This window comes from Carassius carassius, chromosome 7 (assembly GCF_963082965.1).
Source record: "Carassius carassius chromosome 7, fCarCar2.1, whole genome shotgun sequence".
NCBI classification, from domain to species: domain Eukaryota; kingdom Metazoa; phylum Chordata; class Actinopteri; order Cypriniformes; family Cyprinidae; genus Carassius; species Carassius carassius.
In genome coordinates, this window is record NC_081761.1 from 4,761,336 (window position 1) to 4,783,870 (window position 22,535).

A 22,535-nucleotide genomic window follows, 5' to 3' on the forward strand; every position below is an offset into this window, starting at 1 on the left:
TGGAATTTCGCTCTTGTTTTTGACTTTTTTTAAATTGTCCAAAATTCAATTTTACATATAACATGAATTAAACAAGCTATACTTATGTTATTTAACTATTCTATGGCATTTTTAAGCGGAACTATTGTGAGGCAGTAATCGCGCGCTCGTTGTTTCTGTCAGGGCTGCGCATAGAGTGAGAGCTCTGCACACGTGAGGACCATAGATGAAGGGTAAGATCCTTTCATTTTGTCCATTAACGTGTACGAGATCCTTAAACTGTATGTGTGTTCCATAAAAAACAGCAAACATGTAAACATTGCACGGGTTAAACAGCTGTAGCGGCGCGTTTCTTCAAGGATTCTGTTCAAGGACAAGCAGACAAAATAAAAACAAAGCACATCCTCTTTTACGAGTGGGCCTAAATATATGTATTTATTATTATATCTGTCTTTTATGGCTAAAAAGTATTGTGGCTAATCACTCTTACGTAACAATAATATACGGAAACGTGCTGAAAATAAACAAGGCATTAATATATATATATATATATATATATATATATATATATATATATATATATATATATATATATATATATTTGCACACACACACATTTAGCAATAATTTAATACATTGTTAATATATAAGGAAATTTATTTTCTTTGCAGCGGGGCATACAGATAAGTGCATACAAATATGTATTTAATTCTGTTTTTTTCTGATTCTAGTAAAATATCCAGTTCTTGCACCCAATCTGTGACCCTTTCGGATATATTTGCAGAAAATGAGAGCAAATACAACAAATGAACAGTAAGATCAGTTTCAGCCATAATACACTACAACTGAGCCGAAATAACTAATTATTTTATTTTATTCTTTTATGATGCTGATGATTTTACAGTAGGAACACAAACTGTAGTAACTACAGAGGTTTTTATTTTACATTTTCATTTGTTGCAGCAGGTTAATCTTTGTCTGAATCTTTGGAGAATCACATGAGCATGTATAAATCCGGTCTGAACATGCTCCGTTGTGCTCTGAGATCCACGCCGCTGTGGAAATGTGACTCTTTTATATGGACGCAGACTTCTTTATGTTATAAAAGCAGAAGCTTTGCTGTGTCCTCTCAGCTGGGGAGAAAAAGCACACAAGGACACGCTTTAACACCAGTCCGGTATTACTGTCAGAGTGCAGAAGAGGTTCTTAATGTTCAGATAAAACAAACGGCTGCCTCTCCAGAGACCAGCGAACTCTCAGATAAAGCAGAACGGACTCCTTTCTACACACACTTGCAGAACTGTTCGTGCCCGGCGGATGTGCTGGACACGGTAAAGCGGTTCCCAGCACAGCAGCAGCACCTCAGCAGCATCTTCTCACGCATGTGGGAGAGCTCGAAGAGGATGACGGACGAGCAGCGGCGCTGTGAGCTGCAGCTGATGTTTGAGCACCCGGTGTTTGAGGAGGTGTGTGAGCGCACCGTGACTGACGCCTGGCGCATGAGGAGTGACGATCTGGCCTACAGTCTGCTGGCCATCATCAACCTGGGAGTGTCACAAAACACACGTGTTGTGCAGACACTGCTGCGCGTCACACAGGTGAGTGAAGTCCTGAGAATCTGATCACTTTGGAGGTTTTGTCTAAATCCAGAAATCCACTAAATCCAGAAGAACTGTGGCAATGTCTCCAAGAAACCTGCAAACTACCTGAAAAACAATGCGCAAGTGCACCTAGGACAAGAGGTTTTATTATTGCATAGTGTGATCACATCAAATGTTGATTTAATTTAGTTCAGTTAATAGAAGTTAATTAATCAAATCTATTCATGGCATTATTTTTGATGGCATCCTCACTTTACAGCATTTTTACATAAGTGCCTAAAACTTTGCACAGCACTGTAGATTTGCTGGTTTCTTGAAGTGTTTTGGAGACATTGCCACAGTTCTTCTGGATTGAGTCCGTCTCAGTTTGTTCTGTTTCTTCATGCTATTCCAGACAGACTGATGATGATCAGATCAGATCTCTGTGTGGAGCACTGGCTGCTCTCAGACTCTTTGTGCAAACAAAAATCTCACTGGATTATTACATTTAATGGCAAAAATAATGTTTGGAAATTTAAACTGATACTTCCTACTGACACACTATATATATCTCATGATCATGATCGTGTTAGAATCCTTGCTGTCTTTGGAAGGGTCAGAAAGCTCTCGGAATGCATCAAAAATATCTTCATTTGTGTTCCGAAGACGAAATTTGAAATGACATGAGGGTGAACAATTAATGACAGAATTTTCATTTTTGGGTGAACTATCCCTTTAATAGTATAAATTTTCAAGTACCGTATTTTTCGGACTGTAATTCGCACCTAAGTATAAGTCGCATCAGTCCAAAAATACGTCATGACGAGGGAAAAAACATATAAGTCGCATTTATTTAGAACCAATAGAAAACATTACCGTCTACAACCGCGAGAGGGCGCTCTATGTTTTCTCTGGCGGCTGTATAAGGTAATGTTTTCTCTTGGTTCATGTTAAATTAATTTTGATAAATAAGTCGCACCTGACTATAAGTCGCAGGACAAACTATGAAATTTTTTTTTACTTATAGTCCGGAAAATACGGTAATTATTTCTTCCAATAGAAGAGCTAATATTGCTATATTGCTGTGTTTATGAAGTATTTAATTTAATTTTTTTTCTGTTTGTCCCATCCAGGAGCGGCTGAATCAGTTTGATATACGGTCTCTTTCGGTGTTGGCTTCCTGTATTCGGGAGATGGAAAACAGTAGGAACGCTCAGGCCCTGAGAGAGGCTTTAAGGTTTGAAAATGAATACAGCCTAATTATGAAATGAAACATCCGTGTGTGTGTTTTCATCAGTCTGTGATCTGATTCTGGAAGGTTGTTGCTGAAGGATCGTATTCCTGAGATCCAGAATGTGGTTGTTCTGCAGAGCATGATGCGCGCCGTGGGAAAAAACTCTCCGATACTTCTGAAGAAAGAGCTGGCGGTTAGATTACAATTGATTAGTTATGTATATCAACTAATATGTGTTGAATGTACAATCTTAATGGATTCTCAGTTCATTTTCTTTATTTAAAGCACACAAAAACTTGCCCAGGTCAAATTTACTCAAATCAAAAGGATACAAACAGGAAATGATTTTTTTGCATCATTGCAGATGATTATTATTATTATTTTGCATCATTGAGATTACTTATTTCTTAACGACTGTTGTTACAAACCTTATTTATAATTTTACAGTTTAATTAACTTTATACATTTTTATATAAAAATTTTAGTATTGTAACTAACATCATATTCTCAATATTATGTTGTATTCTACTCCTAATTTTCTTTATGACCATGATGTCTCAAAATGTATTTATGGAATGTAAAATGTATTATATTTTGAACTGAAAAAACATGTCAGACATGTCATCATTGAATACAGCCATCAAAGGAGAAATGATGATGCTGAGTTTGTAACACTCTTCAAGGCTTTATTGGCATTTGTTAATGTCTGAATGAAGTAGTGGCTCATCTGCTCTCCCTCAGAACAAAGCTCTGTTATTGGCAGATGGGTTTAGTCCACCCAACACCCAGTACATGTTCTCCAGCCTGGCTGCCATGGGCCTGAACTTCAAACCTCTGCTGGATGTCTGCAGCAGGAAGATAGCTGGTGAGGATGAGCAGATGTTCCCAGAACCACAGTAAACCGTTAGAATGAGTGATCAAGACCACTTCTCATTTCTTCCTGCAGAAAACGTGCATGAATTTCCCTTCAATAGACTTCTTTCGGTACTGAAGTCCTGCCATGAGCTTCACTACAGGAACTACACTCTCTTCAGCTCTGTCTCGGAGTACATGGCCAACACATTTGAAATGTGGTCCAACAGACAGGTGCGATATCTGCTGATCTAAGACTTCAGTGAAACTGATCCATGCTCATGTTTTGTGGTAGTAAGTCGAGGACCACTCACATTTTTATTAGAAGATGCATACATGCAGTATTAAACCTTATTTTTGCAATTTAAACAAAATATTTTTTCTATGCCAGGTTATAAAAGTGCCAAACAAATGCCCATGTCTTTTTATTTTTTTGCACATTGACTTCTTTGAATAGAATATAGTACATTTTTGCCTAATTTCACTTGAAATATATGATTTATTTTAGTATATTTAGTTGTAATAGTATTTCTAAATAGCTAAAGCAGCATACACTTCAAAAGTTTGTTGTCGGTATGATTATGAATTTAATACTTTTATTCAGCAATTACACTCAAATAGTGACTCAAAAAGTATTTATAATGTTACAAAAGATCCTGAAAAAAAAATAAACACATTAAAAATAAGAAATGTTTTTGAGCAGTAAATCAGCATATTAGAATGATGTGCTGAAAATACAGCCTTGCATTTACAGAAATAATATATTTGTAATTATATTAAAATATTACTGTTTTTTTTTTCTGTACTTTTGATTAAATAAATGCAGTCTTGGTGTGCATTAGAGACTTCTTTTTCTAAAAGCATTAAAAAAAACTTAACAACCCATGCATATTATCAACCATCATTTCAGTTATTGGCCTTAATATAAATAATGTGCTATTATTGGCCTGAATATATTCATTACAGTGTCAGAGCAGAAAGGTGTGTTTATCACTAGTGTCTATGATGAATTGCATAATCCGCTTCAGTGCAGTAAACTGTGCAGAATTGATTTTTGTTCTTTATGAATAATTTTCTTATTGTTTTCCAGGTGATTCTCTTTCTAGTATCATTTGAGAATCTTTTGTTCAGACCTGTGGTCTTGCTGGATGCATTTGCAGAGAGAATCATTCAGAAGTCCGAAAGCTTGACCCTGAAAGACCTTCTCTCTGTTTTAAAAGTCTTTTCGCTCCTCAATCACGACCTGAAAGAGAAAAAAACACAGTAAGCTGCTGTTCTGATTCCGAACCACTTACCATTCAAAAGAAGATTTTCAAACGTTGCACATCATTTGCACAACATTTTACAATTAAAGTCAATTTTTTTTATCAGAATATTTACTGTTAACACTTGCTGCTTTTTAATTAGGTTTCTGGCCAGTGTCACATTGGTCTTAGAGTCCTACCTTCCAAAGATGTCTCCCACAGACCTGTTGAAAGCCATCTACTGTCTGGGATTGCTGGAGCACTTCCCCCAAACCCCGCTGGAGAAACTGCTAGAGAAGGACACACTGGAGCAGCTCCTAGAGAAAGGTTAGTAAGGTTAGTGATTCTACATCCTTAAACCATCACACTTGAGCTGTGATCAGTTCCTGTGTCCTCGCAGGCAGACAGTCGGAGAAGATTCAGAGGTGGCTGCACACGCTGGATCTGTGTTTGCGACTGGATAAACCTCAGCTGACCTCTGTCCCAGACCTGCACATCTCAGTTCCCGCTCCTGCGGTCACAGCCAACCAGGAAGTGCTCAGTGCAGTCAGGAGCATTGTGGGAAATGATGCTGTTCAGGATAGTGTGCTGGAGCAGAGCATTTATTTCATTGGTGAGATGAACCTCATGTTACTGTGCAGCTTTCTGTCTAGTATTAGTTCAAGCTTAGAGTTATATAAATTCATTAATATGGTTATATATTAATGAATTAAACCACAGCAAGGAAGTCAGATTCGAACTAAATTAAGATTTTTATTTAAACAAATCTAATGCAATTTAAACAAAGTATAATAAATTGCCAGAAAACACATCTAGGTCAAGTTTACTCTGAAATAAAAAGATTAAAAACGAGAAAATAATTTGCATAATAATGGAAAAGTTTGGGTTAGATAAGATTTTTTTAAATGTTTCTGAAAGAAGTCTCTTATGCTCAACAATCTTGCATTTATTTGATTAAAAACACAGTAAAACAATAATATTGTGAAATGTAATTACATATAAAATAACTGTTTTTAAATAACTGACAGCTGAATTTTCAGCTGAATTTCTCCTTCATAATTTAATCATATTTAATAGTATTATATAAATCAAGCAATCAAACTTTATTTACAGTATATAGCACCTTTCAAACAAACCCAGTGCAATTTGAAGTATTTTAAAAGTGATGGAAAAAAAAGTATGTCAAGCAAACATTACCAAGTCAAAATGATTTTAAAAATGAGAACTTATATTTTGCATAATAAATAATAAAAAAAAATGGCAAAAAAGTTTTAGCACCATTAAGATGTCAAATACAATGCAAAATACTTCATAAGCTACTTTAAACAAGTTCTGGACACAAAATACAAAGCGACCAAAATAAAATAGAAAAAGAAAATAGTTTATAGTAAAATAGTAAATGGTTGAAAATAGAATGATCAACAATTAAATGTTGACAAAACAGAATAGAATAGAAATTAATTGTACATAAATTATAAACAAATCATAAAACAATAAGTAGGTTTTTAAATGCAAATTATATATTAATTGCATAATATTAATATAATAAAATTATCATATAAGTTAATAAGCTAATATACCATTTTGCATGCTCAATTAAACCTGATGGATAAAATCAAATCCTTTCCTACATTTCCAACAGAATAAATAGTTTCAAACATGTGACATTATGGCTGTTTACTATGTTCATGTTGGAGTAGACTGTGTGCATATTGTCTGAAATGCTGTCTTGTCTTTGCTTTAGACTGTGTGATCACACTGCCTCATCAAACAGAAGAAACCTGTGGCCTCAGTGCAAAGGATTCTGGGTCACCTCAGTGTGCCCAAAGGTAAAACACAACACAAAACAGCTGGGATGTTTATATGAAGAATCACATACTGATCTCAGATGTTGAATGCTAGAAGGTAGTTTTGCAGCCATATTTACCAGCTCTTCTTTGTCCTTTATTTCAGGATTGCAGTGATCTGTGCCCCACATACTTCATTTTGCTTTGGTACAACACATCCTCGAGCCAGTTTGGTTATCAAACTTCGGCATCTTGAAAAACTTGGTTATAAACCTGTTTTGGTAAGGTTCAAATCCCTCAGATATACACTGAATAATTCCATCAAAACCAGATACTGAGGCAGTATTTTTGCTATAGAGGTGACTCTGTTTTTTAGTCATGTATCGTTGAAATACTATGGTGTTATCAACAACACGAGAGATTCAACCAACCATTCAATCTCTGGTTTTCTCAGTAATATTCCTCCTATATTTCATGTGTTCAGGTTCCTGTCCTTGAGCTCAACTCAAAAACTGAGGAAGAGAAGATTGAAATGCTACACAAGCTGATTTTTCCTGCACAGGAATCCACTGCAACACAGGAAATACTGAACAACAGTCAGAAAACAGAGTGAAACTCACTGTTCCTAAGAAAGCGACTCTGTGCTATTTCATTTCCCCTCATGCATGGAGGCCAATTTGATCTTATTCCGAGACTGATACATGATACATAATATTTATTGATGTATAATATCAATATTGTACAGTTATGTATTCTTCCTCCTAGAGATTGAAATCAATGAAAGAATAAATATGAAGTGAATTTTTTTAATAATAAAAAGCTGACTTTTGATTTTTTTTGTTTTGTTTGTGTTTTCTGTGGTTTTAAATTCAGAAAAAATTATAATTGAGAGATATATATATATGTGTGTATGTGTATATATATATATATATATATATATATATATATATATATATATAACAATGTACAAAACCTCAATTATGGTAGTACGAACAGCAAAAATTCGACGCTTGATGGCGATGTAGGTCTTTTCAAATGGCGTTTCGTTCGCCGTCGAAGAAGAATTTAAGCTCGTTCTCTGATTGGTTGAAAGCAGAAACGCAGGAAGCGTGCGACCTCGCTTCACGCGCACAAGTGTTGTGTTTACATTGCGTGTGACATGAAGCAGTAAACTTAGTAATTAATAATGTCTGAATTAAATGATTATTTAGAAGGAAAGATAACGTTCGAGGAGTTTGAAAGGCGGAGAGAGGAAAGAAAAGCAAAGGATAAGGTATTAATATTCCACTTTTGTTCTCTCATCAGTATGAACGTGTCTGAATATACAGTCTGTTACATATATACTGTATGTATGTATGTATGTATAAGCGCTTATTTTGGAGTGTGATCTGTACATGCACCATGGTATTGTTGAAGTGTTATGTGCCTCATGTTGTGTTTCGGGTGCAGAAGGGAGAATATGATGAAGCAGCTGATCAGGAGGACACTTCTAAACCGAGCGCTAAAGAAACACGGAGCAGTCACACAGGTGATATATCACTATATATATATATATATATATATATATATATATATATATATATATATATATATATATATCCCACAAAACACATTAATATAACCTCAAAATCCGGCATTAATTTAATTAATGAAATATTAGATGATTTTGTATGCATCTTGAAACCAAAGATGTAACTTATGAATTTCAGAATAATATGCATGCTGCAGGTTGGAGTAGACAATTTAAATATGATCTAGATCATCACTGTTTTATCTTTAATAACACTGTTGAGAACCAGTGCGTAGTATATATTTGTGTATAGAGAAGTAAGGGATTTTTGAGGCAAAGAGCTGAAAAACAGTAATTCTATAAAATTATTTATTAAAGTTAGGATAAACGTATGGCAGAATGCATACAGACCAAAATATAATAACTTTATTGTGGAAATGTGTGTATTAAATTGGAAATTTATGTATAAAGAGCTCAAAAGCTCAAAAGAAAATTGTATTTGTTCATTTGATTTTACAACCCGAATTCCGGAAAAGTTGGGACGTTTTTTAAATTTTAATAAAATGAAAACTAAAAGACTTTCAAATCACATGAGCCAATATTTTATTCACAATAGAACATAGATAACATAGCAAATGTTTAAACTGAGAAAGTTTACAATTTTATGCACAAAATGAGCTCATTTAAATTTTGATTTCTGCTACAGGTCTCAAAATAGTTGGGACGGGGCATGTTTACCATGGTGTAGCATCTCCTTTTCTTTTCAAAACAGTTTGAAGACGTCTGGGCATTGAGGCTATGAGTTGCTGGAGTTTTGCTGTTGGAATTTGGTCCCATTCTTGCCTTATATAGATTTCCAGCTGCTGAAGAGTTCGTGGTCGTCTTTGACGTATTTTTCGTTTAATGATGCGCCAAATGTTCTCTATAGGTGAAAGATCTGGACTGCAGGCAGGCCAGGTTAGCACCCAGACTCTTCTACGACGAAGCCATGCTGTTGTTATAGCTGCAGTATGTGGTTTTGCATTGTCCTGCTGAAATAAACAAGGCCTTCCCTGAAATAGACGTTGTTTGGAGGGAAGCATATGTTGCTCTAAAACCTTTATATACCTTTCAGCATTCACAGAGCCTTCCAAAACATGCAAGCTGCCCATACCGTATGCACTTATGCACCCCCATACCATCAGAGATGCTGGCTTTTGAACTGAACGCTGATAACATGCTGGAAGGTCTCCCTCCTCTTTAGCCCGGAGGACACGGCGTCCGTGATTTCCAACAAGAATGTCAAATTTGGCCTCGTCTGACCATAAAACACTATTCCACTTTGAAATAGTCCATTTTAAATGAGCCTTGGCCCACAGGACACGACGGCGCTTCTGGACCATGTTCACATATGGCTTCCTTTTTGCATGATAGAGCTTTAGTTGGCATCTGCTGATGGCACGGCGGATTGTGTTTACCGACAGTGGTTTCTGAAAGTATTCTTGGGCCCATTTAGTAATGTCATTGAAACAATCATGCAGATGAGTGATGCAGTGTCGTCTGAGAGCCCGAAGACCACGGGCATCCAATAAAGGTCTCCGGCCTTGTCCCTTACGCACAGAGATTTCTCCAGTTTCTCTGAATCTTTTGATGATGTTATGCACTGTAGATGATGAGATTTGCAAAGCCTTTGCAATTTGACGTTGAGGAACATTGTTTTTAAAGTTTTCCACAATTTTTTTACGCAGTCTTTCACAGATTGGAGAGCCTCTGCCCATCTTTACTTCTGAGAGACTCTGCTTCTCTAAGACAAAGCTTTTATAGCTAATCATGTTACAGACCTGATATCAATTAACTTAATTAATCACTAGATGTTCTCCCAGCTGAATCTTTTCAAAACTGCTTGCTTTTTTAGCCATTTGTTGCCCCCGTGCCAACTTTTTTGAGACCTGTAGCAGGCATTCAATTTTAAATGAGCTAATTAAGTGGATAAAAGTGTAGAATTTCTCAGTTTAAACATTTGCTACGTTATCTATGTTCTATTGTGAATAAAATATTGGCTCATGTGATTTGAAATTCCTTTAGTTTTCATTTTATTAAAATTTAAAAAACGTACCAGGAATTCGGTATTCGGGTTGTATTTGTAACATTATAAATCTCTTTAACCTCACTTTTGAGCAATTTAATGCATTCTTATGAACAGTTAATTTGTTACAGTACTTTGTTTTTTGATCCCAAAATGTGATCGTAGGATTTATTGATTGTCTGACAGATAATAGATCAGATTTTAGTTTCATATTCTTGCTTGTATGGCAAACAAATCAAGAGCATTTGAACAAGGCAGGTGGGAATCAGTATTCAGCGTCACACAACTTCACACCACAAGCTGTGTTTTGTGTGATCTATAACAGAAACGGCAGAAGAAGGAGTCAGTCCATCTGTTCAGAAAGCGTTTGCCTCCATGATCGGAGAGGGACTGGAGGAGTGTGTGGAGGAGGATGAAGATGATGAAGATGGGAAGATGGAGTGGAGAGACATCGGAGAGGAGGATGGAGACGACGACGACGATGATGATGATGAAGAAGAAGAAGAAGAAGAAGAAGAGGACAATGACGGCAATGAAGTCACACCCGGAGATGTGTTTGCCTTAGAAATGGAGCTGAACCGTGAGAATAAAAAAATGATGAAGGTTGGTAGATTGCCCTGCTAGATCAGAAGCATTAATAATCAATGACAATAAAATATAAAAAATATATATATTTTACATTTTGATCTAGTTGCATATGCAAAAATGAGTTATTTATTATTATTATTTATTATGTTTTGAGATTTTGCATAAAGAAGTATCAGAAGAGTTCTCTCTATTTTTTGATGCATTTATATGCATATGTCATGATGCACACTTGATGCATACAATTAGTATTCTTTAATGATTAGTTATGATTTTATTAGATTCATTTATTTTAAGATTAATCTGTCTTTTTGTAGTTATTATTTTAAGCATTTAAAAATGCTGATTTAAGTTAAATAGTTAAATGTGTATTTAAAAAAAAAAAAAAAAAATTTTTACTAAAATGATATATTAATATAAAAAATATTTTAATCATTATATTTTGCTTTATAAATCCAGGAAGTACTCTAGTAATAGATTAAGAGTTTCTAAATAAATAAATATCAGAAATAACTTTTTGTTAACATATACAGGTATCAATAATCACTGTTTTTGATCATAGTAATTGTATAGCATTGATCAACTCTTCAGTTTATTATAAGCAGATTGGTTTGTTTCTGTTTTTCTAGGAGAGACGTCACCGCAGTAAGTTACCACGGGCTCTCAGAGGACTCATGGGAGAGGCGAACATCCGCTACGCCAGAGGAGAAAAGGAAGATGCCATCCTGATGTGCATGGAGATCATTCGCCAAGGTGAGTTTTGTTGTTGTTGTGGTTATTTGCTGTGATGATAAAAGTTGACCCCGGGCACTCAAACAAAAAGAGACACAGTGTTTTGATTGTAGTGGTTTCTTCACATTAATCAGCAGTGTCGTTGAATAAACCCTCATGTCTCTCTCAGCTCCTGTGGCATACGAGCCGTTCTCCACACTGGCTATGATCTATGAGGATCAGGGGGACATGGAGAAAGCGCTTCAGTTCGGACTGATCGCTGCTCATCTGAACCCCAGTGACTGTGAGGAGTGGGTCAAACTGGCAGACATGTCCCTGGAGCAGGACAACGTCAAACAAGCCATCATCTGCTACTCTAAAGGTCTGGATGCGTATCTACACTGCTGTTCAATGGCCTGAAGTATCTTCTGCTCACCAAGCCTACATTTATTTAATTACAAATGCAGTAAAAGAGTACAATTTTGAAATATTTGTACAGTTTAAAATATCTTTTTTTTATGGAACATATTTTAAAATATAATTTATTTCTGTGATGCAAAGCTGAATTTGAAAACAGTTGTGCTGCTTATATTTTTGTGGAAACCTTAATACATTTTTTCAGGATTTTTTCATGAATACGAAGTGCAAACAAACTTTTCTAACCATGCAAAGGCCTTTACTGTCCTTGCTGATCAGTTTAATCTATCTATGTATCTGTCTGTCTGTCTGTATCTATCTATCTATCTATCTATCTATCTATCTATCTATCTATCTATCTATCTATCTATCTATCTATCTATCTGTCTGTCTGTCTGTCTGTCTGTCTGTCTGTCTGTCTGTCTGTCTGCATCTATCTATCTGTCTGTCTGTCTGTCTGTCTGTCTGTCTGCATCTATCTATCTATCTATCTATCTATCTATCTATCTATCTATCTATCTATCTATCTATCTATCTATCTATCTATCTATCTATCTATCTGTCTGTCTGTCTGTCTGTCTGTCTGTCTGTCTGTCTGTCTGTCTGTCTGTCTGTCTGTCTGCATCTATCTATCTATCTATCTATCTATCTATCTATCTATCTATCTATCTATCTGGAGTTTTATTTCTGTAATAATAACAATAACATTACGGTACTTTATAAAAATTCTGTATAGATAGAATATATTTTTTGTTCATTAATTATAGTTGTTATACAGTAATTATTCTTATTTGTTCGTTGTAAATCTGTCGCTCTTCATATTTCTTAGAAAATGGTTTCTTAAAATATTTGGCTTAGCTTTAAAATCAAATAAAAAGTGAGATGAAGTGTATCGCTGTTTACTAACAGTCAATCAGGTGACTCTAATTCAGCAGAGGTTAAAGTCCTGAGATGAATTTGTAAAATGTGTTTCAAGCACATGATGTCTACTGCTTTGTTCGCAGCGATTAAATGTGACCCCAGTAACGTTCAGTACCTGTGGGAGCGCTCGAGCCTTTATGAGCAGGTCGGGGAGCACAAGCAGGCCATGGACGGGTATCGCCGCATCCTCAGCCTGCTGCCACCCTCCGACGGAGAACAGTTCATGCAGCTCTCACGAGACATGGCTAAGTACGATGCTCTCATCTTTTGTTAGACAAGGTTTTTTGGTCCGTAATTTAGTTTCATGATCTTCCACCCTTTTGCTGACTCTTAAAAATAAACAGTTTTTGCTACTGTACCTTTAAGATTTCACATGTAAGTGGCCTCTGTTATTATCTGTATTGTTGTTTACATGTTAATGGGCTCATGGTTGTTCCATTAATGCCATGACAGCTTCTGAAAGCTATGAAGTACATATCTCTGCTTGTATAGTCTGTAACCCCAGAACTGTCATGTGTTTATTTCAGGAGTTACTATGAAAGCAGCGAGTTGCCGTCCGCTATCGGAGTCATGGAGGAAGCTCTGGAGAGTCATCCTGAACTCGTCTCACATGAGTGTGTCAACATGGCTGCTGAACTCTACATAGCCAATCACCAACATGATAAAGCTCTGGAGGTGAGGTCAGAAAAGACTAGCAGGCTTTCAGTGGCAAACAGTGAAATATAGAGAGCAGAACAGGGTAATGGATAAGACGTGATGCCATTATGTAACTATCAAAAAGACAGAAAAAATACTGTAGCTAAAGTTAAATTGGCTCTGTAATTGAAAAAATTTAAAACATGCAGAACTCGGAGTAGGAAGATGATTTAAATCCTTTGTAAAAATCAGTGCAGAATTACGTGAAATAATTCATGGGTATTTTCCACAATTAAGTTGCTAAAATGTTTACAAAAAATTAATAATATATTTTTCAGTCCAATATTATAAATAACAATGAGCCTACGCATTATATTTACCTTAAAGACTGGAACTACTGTATTAATGAAATACAATGAATAAAGAAATATGAATTGTATTAATAGTAATGAATAAAGAAATATAAAACATTTTATGTCAGTGCACACTTACATAAAATAGTATTCTGTAATTATTTGTTATGTTTAATGTTGAACTATTTTTATTTTTATATAACTTTTTATTATTAAAATCATTGTTTATAATGTAAAAAAAAGGTTACAAAAAAGTGGTGATTTTAAACAAAAAAATTATTACATTTTGCTTTAAGTTGGGAAGTGCTCAAGAGGTTCACAGTAAAGAAATGCCTTGTTATTTTGTTTTGTTTTTATCTCATGTCGTAATTCACACTTGATGCGTTCTAAGTGGCTCACCTTTTTACAACTATTGTATTAATTTGAATGTAAATGCTAAAATGTTTGCATCTGTAGGTGCTGGTGAAGTTTTGTGGGATTGTTCTGAAAAGAGAGGAGGAGACGACAGAGACGCAGACGGAGACGGCTGACACCACGCCTGCTCAAGACACAGAAGGAGACGAGGAGAAAAAAGACTCTGAAGAGGAAAAAGGTAAGACAAAAAATAAATGTTCTGTCATAATGTGTAATGCTGTACCACAGATAATGATGATAATGAAATTAAATAAATGAATAATAATAACATGTTTTCTTCTATTCATTGTGTGCTTTATGTAATGCAGTCTTTGCAGTGTAGATTTTAGTTTGGCAGGACTAGGCTGATAGTTTTATGTTTTTGAATCCATAGGCAAAATTATAGAGGTGGTGATTCCTGATGATGTCCCAATTGACATCAGAGTAAAGATGATGGTGTGTCTCATCCACCGGAACGTCATCAAACCTCTGGATGTAAGCACATTTACACGTGCACAAGCTCTCATTTATACAACTCGTTTTCAAGTAATGTTTTTGGTTTCTAAACAGTTTTGTATTTTGTATTAAATACGTTTCAACTGAACATTAGCAAACCCATGCCTTCTATTTTAAGGATCATATTTGTGTTTATTTTAAATTGTGTATATTCACAAATACCTGCTGAATGCTGTTTTGACATTCAGAAAATTAAAGAGAAAATTTATATCACTTTACTTTAAGGTTGTACATGATGTTGTTACACACATTACATGCACTTCCTATTATACTAACAATCAATTATGCATTATTACATGCAAGTAATTCTAATCCAAATCTTTACCATATAGTAAGTACATGTAATTAATTAATATCACTCAGTTTTTAAATGTATATAATTACACTGTTACAAGGACACCTTAAAATAAAGTGTAAACGCAGCATTTTAACACTTAAAATGAGCAAATGACATCTTCAAAATGATAGAATAAATGTGATGATGGATGTCTCATCCATATTTGATTTTCTCGGCGGTGACATTTCGGCTTTAGCCCATGCTGACATCACTGATGGAGCAGAACCCAGAGGAGCTGGGTGATTTGTATTTGGACGTGGCCGAGGCTTTTATGGAAGAGGGCGAGTATAACTCTGCCCTGCCTCTGCTCTCTGCCCTCGTCTGCTCGGAGAGATACAACCTGGCAGTCGTTTGGCTCCGACATGCAGGTTACATGCTTTATTGCACTAAATCTGGAAAAGCAATGATTAAAGTCTGTCATTAATATTAGTTAAATGACGTAAAATGTCATCTGATCTTGATTTGCTTGTTTGCAGAGTGTCTGAAGGCGCTTGGTCATTTGGAGGTTGCAGTAAAGAGCTACAGTAAGGTTGTTGAAATGGCTCCACTCCATCTAGATGCGCGTCTGGCCCTCTCCACCCTCCAGCAGCAGTTGGGACGTCCCAACATGGCCCTCAAGGCCCTGGAGCCCATGTATGATGCTGAAACCCTTGCACAGGACTCTTCTGCTGCCCAGCAGGTAGTTCAGTTCTTTTATTTAACCAGGTTAAAACTCATTGAGATTAAAATCTCTTTTACAAGAGTGACCTGGCCAAGAAGGCAGCAACAAATACCGTATTTTTCGGACTATAAGTCGCACCTGAGTCGCATCAGTCCAAAAATACGTCATGATGAGGAAAAAAAACATATATAAGTCGCACTGGACTATGAGTCGCATTTATTTAGAACCAAGAACCGAGAGAAAACATTACCGTCTACAGCCGCGAGAGGGCGCTCTATGATTTCAGTGGTAGACTACAGGAGCAATGAGCAGCATAGAGCGCCCTCTCGCGGCTGGAATGTTTTGTCTTGGTTCATTTCTCTTGGTTCATGTCAAATTAATTTTGATAAATAAGTCGCACCTGACTATAAGTCGCAGGACCAGCCAAACTATGAAAAAAAGTGCGACTTATAGTCCGGAAAATACGGTAGTAAAAGTATACAATTATTCAATTTACAACAAAAACACACTCATAAATCACAACAACAATTTACCTAAGGTTAAAATATGTAATTTGTTAAAAGTAGCTTAAACTCATTTAGTGACGCTAACGTGGTAAACTTTAGGGTATCCTGTAGGTAATTCCAAGGGGAGGTGGGATTATATGTAAAACCTTTTTTCCCTATCTCTGTTCGAACCCTAGGAACTTTGAGAAGCATCAAATCATTTGAGCAGAGTCTGTAGCGTCCGTTGGAGTTTGAGAAGTTTAGAGACAAATAATATGGATTAAGACTGCAAATCGACTTATAAATAAAACAATACCAATCAAAACTTCTTTGGGTATGCAAGGATAGTAACTCTGCTTCTCATATAAAATGCAGTGATGTGTTTGATAGCTACACCCAGTAATAAAATGTAAGTAACTATGGAAAACGATATCAAGTTTTATTTAACCCTTGTGCATTGTTCAAATTCACTACCCTTTCGTTATGTTCGGGATGAAAACATCCACTCAATTAAACTGCTGTAAAAATGTATCAGACTCATATATATATATATATATATATATATATTTTTTTTTTTTGCATAAATCTGTTAATCAACCTCAGTCCTGATCAAAACTACCAAATGTTTTTTAAAAAAAATTCAAGATTTTAACTCTTTAATTGCCAAGTTAATAAATGATGTCACTGATTTGGGGGGAAAAAACACAAAATGACTTATTTTCAATATAAAAGTAATTTTGGCTGGATTTTTTTTTTTTTACTTTTTATAACAGTCTTGGGCATGTCAAAGATTAGTAGCAACATTGCCTTTGCATTTTTAGTTTTTGTGCAGCATTAGATTTAAATTTTTTCTCCCTCATTTGTTGTTGGTGGCTGGTTTTGCCCCATTGACTTCCATTATAACGACATTTTTGTTGCAAAGCCATGACACCATATAATCATGCATTCTTGATTGTTTGTGGTTTTCCCTTTTGGGAAGAGGTAAAAATTATTTTTTTTACAGTTGATCACTAGGTGGGACCATTAACCCTTTAGATAGGCCTGTGCAATAAAAGCTTAGTTTTTGACTTGTATATGAAGCTATATGGAGTATAACAGCATATTATATTGTGTGTGTGTGTGTGTGTGAGTGAGTGAGAAAGAGAGAGAGAGAGAGAGTGTGTGTGAGAGACCTTAAGACTGTGATAAAAGGTAAAAAAATATCCAGTCCGACTCCACAATCACTTTTTATATTGAAAATATGTAATTTTGTGTGTTTTTTTTTTCCCAAATCAGTGACATAATTTATGGATTTTTTTAAAACGTTTGGTAGTTTTGATCAGGACTGAGGTTGATTTAATAGATTTATGCATAATTATCTGATACATGTTTACAGCAGTATAATTTAGTAAATGTTTTCATCCATAAACATAACGAAAGGGTATTGAATTTGCCCACAGTGTACCGTTGAGTTTTTTTTAAATTTCAAAGCATTTTCCCAAACTATGGGTCAAAATAATATTTGTCACCAAAAATCATTCCATTAGCTCAAACACAGAGAAAGTTGTGGCCAAAATAAGACTCAACTTTACCCCCTAGTGGACGAAAACGTCCCCAACAACGCATAAGGGTTAAGTTTTTATATCAAGTAAATGTATTTTATTTTTCAAGTATTTTCTACCATTAAATGAAAATAAGGTTCTGTTTCTGTAATAAAAACCAAGTTTTAGCTTAAGTTTGGAAATTAATTTGTCAATATGCACTTTAAAACTTAGCTGACTATCCAATACAATGCCCAGATATTTATAACAAATAACACATTCAATTTTAGTGCCTTGCAATGATAAAATATCATAATGAATATGATATTGAAATGTTTTAATGTTTGTATGTGTGGACACTGAGTTGAGCTTGTGTTTGATTATGTGTGTGATGTTTTTCAGGAACTGAAGCTGTTGCTGCATCGCTCGACTCTTCTGCATGCTCAAGGACGCACTGATGATTACATTGATACTGTATTGACCATGCTGTCCATGCTCCTGAAGGTCAGAATCAGACTGTGCTTAATGTCTGATGGTGATGTAAAGAGAGCCGTTTGTGACTTGTAGCAAGTATAATATGATATATACAGAATAAAGTTCTGGCAGAGATGTACAGAAAAGTCTCTTATGAGCACCAAAGAAGCATTTATTTGATCTAAATAAATACAAAAAAAAAAAAAAAAAAAGAATAAATACAAAAAGGTTTAATATTATTGCTAATTAAAGTAACTGTTTTCTGTTTGAAAATATTTCAAAGTGTAATTTATTCCTGTGATGCAAAGCAGAATTCTCATGAATGAAGAGCTTTTAGGCTCGAAACGTCACCTGTGGTGAGAACATAAATATTTTCTTCTTTTGAAGCTGATGTGTATATCTGATTGATCAGACTATTTTTCATTAATTCATTACTTGCAACTGAGTATAATTTATTGTCAGATTCAGTTTAATATAGGTATACCATATTTTTTTTAGACACATTGTTTATATGAAAAACAGAAAAAAGTTGGCACACCTAGGCTCCAAAAAAAAATAAAAAAAATAAATAATGTATATGATTATCACACAGAAAATCTTTTTAATAGTCTGCCATCGTATTTTGTCTATACCTGAATAATCTGATGAATCTGGCCGTATACAATTGAAGCTGTCTATATCAATGTATATTCAATTACCCAGCTAATATTGGTAGAAAACCACTCTAAAAGAGCTAGTAGATAATCCCTGCTCTCTGACTACCAGGTTAAGGAGACTCTAAATGAATCCTCTCCATCTAAAGTTTGTGTTTTCTGTTTCGTGAAGGTGGCGATGGTGAGGGCTAAGGTGTGTGTCGTCTCCGACAGGTCCTCTGGAGTCAAACATCTGAAGCTCATTAAAGTGTCAAGCAACAACCTGACAGAGATTGTCGACCAGGAGGCAGCGTATCTGGATGTGACAGGTGATTTAGCTACAGTAACACTCATTCATTGTGCCTCAGACTTGAGGATCACAGAATGAATTCTACCATCGCTAATATTTACATGCTACAACCCAGCATTCTGGTTCTTTAAAGTCAATGAATTGTCTCTACATCTGCCTTAGTATCTCAGTGTCTTCCTCTCTCAGGTAAGACGAGTGTCCTCTCTCGAGACGACTGGTGGAAGCTGTTACTGCGCTGTTTGGCTGTTCTGTGCGAGGTCAAGCGCTTCGCTGAGGCCGAGTTATTAGTGGACTCCACTTTAGAGTACTATTCCTTCTATGACGACCGCGTGAAGCGCAAAGAGCTGGAATACCTCGGCCTGTCCGCCGCCTTCCTCGACCGCAACTTCCGCAAAGCTTATGACTACATAAGGTCAGATAAATCTGTCTATATATTCAGCATCCTAAAGAAATAAAATCAGCCAATGAATCAAAACCTGGTTTGGCTTATTTGATTTATTTGAACCATGTTTAAAACACAGAATTCCATCGAATTTACCATCAAAATATTAATTTATTTTGGTTTAATTTATTAAGTTTTTCTGTTTAAATGATGAAATTATTTATTCTTTGTTTTTAAATATTTTTTAATTTCTTGATTATACAGTATCTAGCTAATTTGATCATAGTTTTATCATATTTAAAACACAGAATCATGCATTGTCCTCTATTTTACTTATTCAATTTTTAGTTACAATTATTTATTGATTAATTTAACTGATTCATTCATTCTTATTATTTCATGTATATAAATTGAACACAATAAAGAATATGTTTAAAACAGACAAACCCACATTTACCACCAAAATAAATACAGTTTGGGAGGAAATGTTGGATTGGGAGTTTCATGCATGAAACCATGATCAAATTAGCGGCATAAACAATCACACAAGGGGCAACATATGTTTAAATCTCAAGATAACCTCAAGTCTAATATCTGAGAAATGGTTCTCTGAGGAATAGTGGGTTGAAAATCAAGTTAGAGGCTAAAAGTTTCTTCATTTGATCGCAAAGTGGAATTAATTAGATTTGAGAAGTGGCTTTAAGTGACCATTTGGTCTTCTTTCTCACTAGAGAACTTGTCTTTAAGTACTTTCTATATGTATACTCTATCTGTTCCAGGTTGATGTTAATGGACAATGTGGAACGGACTCAGCTGTGGAACGTGTTTAATCAGGTTACCCTGCACTCTCAGGATGCCAGACATCATCGTTTCTGTCTGCGTCTCATGCTCAAACATCCCGACAACCATGCGCTCTACCTTCTCAACGGACACACCTCGCTGGTTTCTGGCACCTTCAAACATGCACTTGGTATGGTTTAGACATTTGCTATCCCACAATTCTGGTGTTTATTACTAGGTTTTGCACATGAGTGTGTCATAGGTAATTTGCGTTTGAGTATTGTCATAATTGGTGAAAAATGCACCATTAAAAATGGTTTATTATTATAACTATGATTAATATACTTTCTCTTCACTGATTAGGTCAGTACATGCAGGCGTTCAGAAACCAGCCCGATCATCCTCTTCATAGTTTGGTTGTGGGTCTCACATTCTTTCACATGGCTTGTCAGAAGTTTGTCATGAAAAGGCATCCACTCATTGTGCAGGTACAGTAAGATGTGTGTGTTTCTGAACTTGTTACCTTTGGAAGTAAAGTTGCTGAAATGTCCCTTAAAGTTAGCTTTATTAGATCATGCTATTAAAAAAATAAAAAGAAAGAAATTATAAAGAAAAAAAGTTTTGGTATGATAAAGTTCCTTATTATATTATATTATGTTTTTTTAATTGTTATATTTATACATTTTGCCCATTAATTTACCGCTTAATTCAAGGGGGTTGTGTTACAAATGTATTTTAGTTTTTATTTTATTTAATTGTATCTTTTTTTTATATATATATGCCCATGTGGCAGTAATGAGAATTTATGGGGCAAATATGCTTAATTGTCATAAATATAATGACTAGTCGCAAAAACTCTTAATGGTCCTAAAGTAAAGTTAAGTAATATTTTTTTTAATGGCAAGATGTCAACCAGATGTCCCTGTTTAGATAGATAGATAAATAAATCCCACATGTTTTGGTTGTTTGTCAGGGTTTCTCGTTCCTGTGGCGCTATGTGGATCTCCGAGGTCATTGTCAGGAGTCTCTGTATAATATCGGTCGGGCTTTACAGCAGCTTGGACTCGGTCATTTAGCCATTCACTACTACGAGAAAGCCCTCACCCTCCCCCCACTCAAACTGGAGGTAAGATGCTTTCAGTTTAATATCTGTATGATCCAACATGCATCCATAAATCATCCCAGAGATCTCCCAAATTCTCACAACATGAAACACATTCAGAAGCTCTGTGCTGTTTATATATATATCCACATATTAATAGGCTGTTTTCAATGCTTTATGAAATGTAAATGATTTCTCTTGTCATTTGAAGGGGATTGATGATGATCAAGTTGACTTGAGAAGAGAGATTGCCTACAACCTGTCCCTCATTTACCAGTCCAGTGGTAATAAGGAAATGGCCCGCCATGTCATCTATACTTACTGTACTGTCTGACTCGATGCGTGATAAGACTTGGGAGTATATTTGATTTTATAAATAATCTTTTTTTTTTTTTTTTTTCAATAAATGTATTTATTAAATCTTTGCATTGAGTATGATTTTATGTGTAGTTCAGGTGAAGAATGAGTTTTAAATTCAAGAAAAACTAAATCAAAGAATTTAAAGTATAACACAAATGTCACCTTTTTTGGATAAATAGTATAAAATATGATTTTATTGGAATCCTTAAGCTGGAGTTTGAGTTTATGTGCTGTTAAGTAACATGTATATAGGAAAGCTAAGCTTTATGGAAACACCTAATATGGAAAAAATTAATTCAGCTCCAAAGTGACTTTCTTAACACTTTTTGTAAGTAATTCAGCCTTGTGCTAACTTTTTGTAAGGGTCATTATTTTAATACAGTGCTTGCAATAGTTTACTAAAATGAAAATTTGCTGAAAATGTATTCGCCCTCAGGTCATCCAAAATGTAGACAAGTTTGTTTCTTAATGGGAACAGATTTGGAAAAATTTAGAAATAATCAACTGTTCACCAATGGATCCTCTGCAGTGAATGGGTGCCGTCAGAATGAGAGTACAACAGCTGATAAAAACATCACAATAATTCACACCACTCCAGTCCATTAATTACATCTATCATGTCTTGTGAAGTAAACATCTGCTTGTTTTGGTCGGTACATTTTTAGGTGACCTGTTCTATTATTAAACAATTTAAGTTTTTTTTTCTTCG

At 35.2% G+C, this 22,535-nt stretch overlaps 2 protein-coding genes across 4 annotated transcripts; both read left to right on the forward strand.

Annotated features, from left to right (window-relative positions):
- The first annotated feature begins 98 nt into the window (after positions 1 to 98).
- Positions 99 to 7,505, forward strand: fastkd2 (FAST kinase domains 2). 2 transcript variants are annotated; one of them, XM_059553560.1, is made up of 13 exons: positions 99 to 212; positions 711 to 792; positions 946 to 1,577; positions 2,693 to 2,796; positions 2,878 to 2,986; positions 3,535 to 3,658; positions 3,740 to 3,879; positions 4,736 to 4,908; positions 5,053 to 5,216; positions 5,290 to 5,502; positions 6,634 to 6,718; positions 6,843 to 6,957; positions 7,161 to 7,505. In XM_059553560.1, exons 3-13 carry the CDS (start codon positions 978 to 980, stop codon positions 7,287 to 7,289), a joined length of 1,956 nt encoding a protein of 651 aa, XP_059409543.1. In that variant the 5' UTR covers positions 99 to 212; positions 711 to 792; positions 946 to 977; the 3' UTR covers positions 7,290 to 7,505. The 2 variants fall into 2 exon arrangements, with proteins under 2 accessions (XP_059409543.1, XP_059409542.1); XM_059553559.1 differs by having other exon boundaries at positions 100 to 212; positions 943 to 1,577.
- A 309-nt stretch (positions 7,506 to 7,814) lies between these two features.
- Positions 7,815 to 21,890, forward strand: gtf3c3 (general transcription factor IIIC, polypeptide 3). Of its 2 annotated transcripts, XM_059553563.1 has the most exons (18): positions 7,815 to 7,949; positions 8,126 to 8,204; positions 10,577 to 10,854; positions 11,466 to 11,589; positions 11,738 to 11,929; positions 12,969 to 13,134; positions 13,413 to 13,560; positions 14,331 to 14,466; positions 14,662 to 14,762; positions 15,317 to 15,488; positions 15,597 to 15,799; positions 18,189 to 18,290; positions 19,086 to 19,221; positions 19,389 to 19,614; positions 20,364 to 20,554; positions 20,728 to 20,852; positions 21,338 to 21,490; positions 21,678 to 21,890. In XM_059553563.1, the coding sequence occupies exons 1-18, from the start codon at positions 7,863 to 7,865 to the stop codon at positions 21,798 to 21,800; spliced, it is 2,742 nt and encodes a 913-aa protein (XP_059409546.1). In that variant the 5' UTR covers positions 7,815 to 7,862; the 3' UTR covers positions 21,801 to 21,890. The 2 variants fall into 2 exon arrangements, with proteins under 2 accessions (XP_059409546.1, XP_059409547.1); XM_059553564.1 differs by lacking the exons at positions 7,815 to 7,949; positions 8,126 to 8,204 and having other exon boundaries at positions 10,722 to 10,858; positions 11,469 to 11,589.
- The last annotated feature ends 645 nt before the right edge of the window (positions 21,891 to 22,535 follow it).

Excerpts from the sequence above, each read along its gene's own strand:
- fastkd2 (XM_059553560.1), top strand. The coding sequence starts at position 978 with ATGAGCATGTATAAATCCGGTCTGAACATGCTCCGTTGTGCTCTGAGA. Across the intron at positions 1,578-2,692 it reads CACTGCTGCGCGTCACACAG|GAGCGGCTGAATCAGTTTGA; the intron begins GTGAGTGAAGTC and ends TGTCCCATCCAG. Across the intron at positions 6,719-6,842 it reads TCACCTCAGTGTGCCCAAAG|GATTGCAGTGATCTGTGCCC; the intron begins GTAAAACACAAC and ends CCTTTATTTCAG.
- gtf3c3 (XM_059553563.1), top strand. The coding sequence starts at position 7,863 with ATGTCTGAATTAAATGATTATTTAGAAGGAAAGATAACGTTCGAGGAG. Across the intron at positions 14,467-14,661 it reads AGACTCTGAAGAGGAAAAAG|GCAAAATTATAGAGGTGGTG; the intron begins GTAAGACAAAAA and ends TTGAATCCATAG. Across the intron at positions 20,853-21,337 it reads GGCATCCACTCATTGTGCAG|GGTTTCTCGTTCCTGTGGCG; the intron begins GTACAGTAAGAT and ends GTTGTTTGTCAG.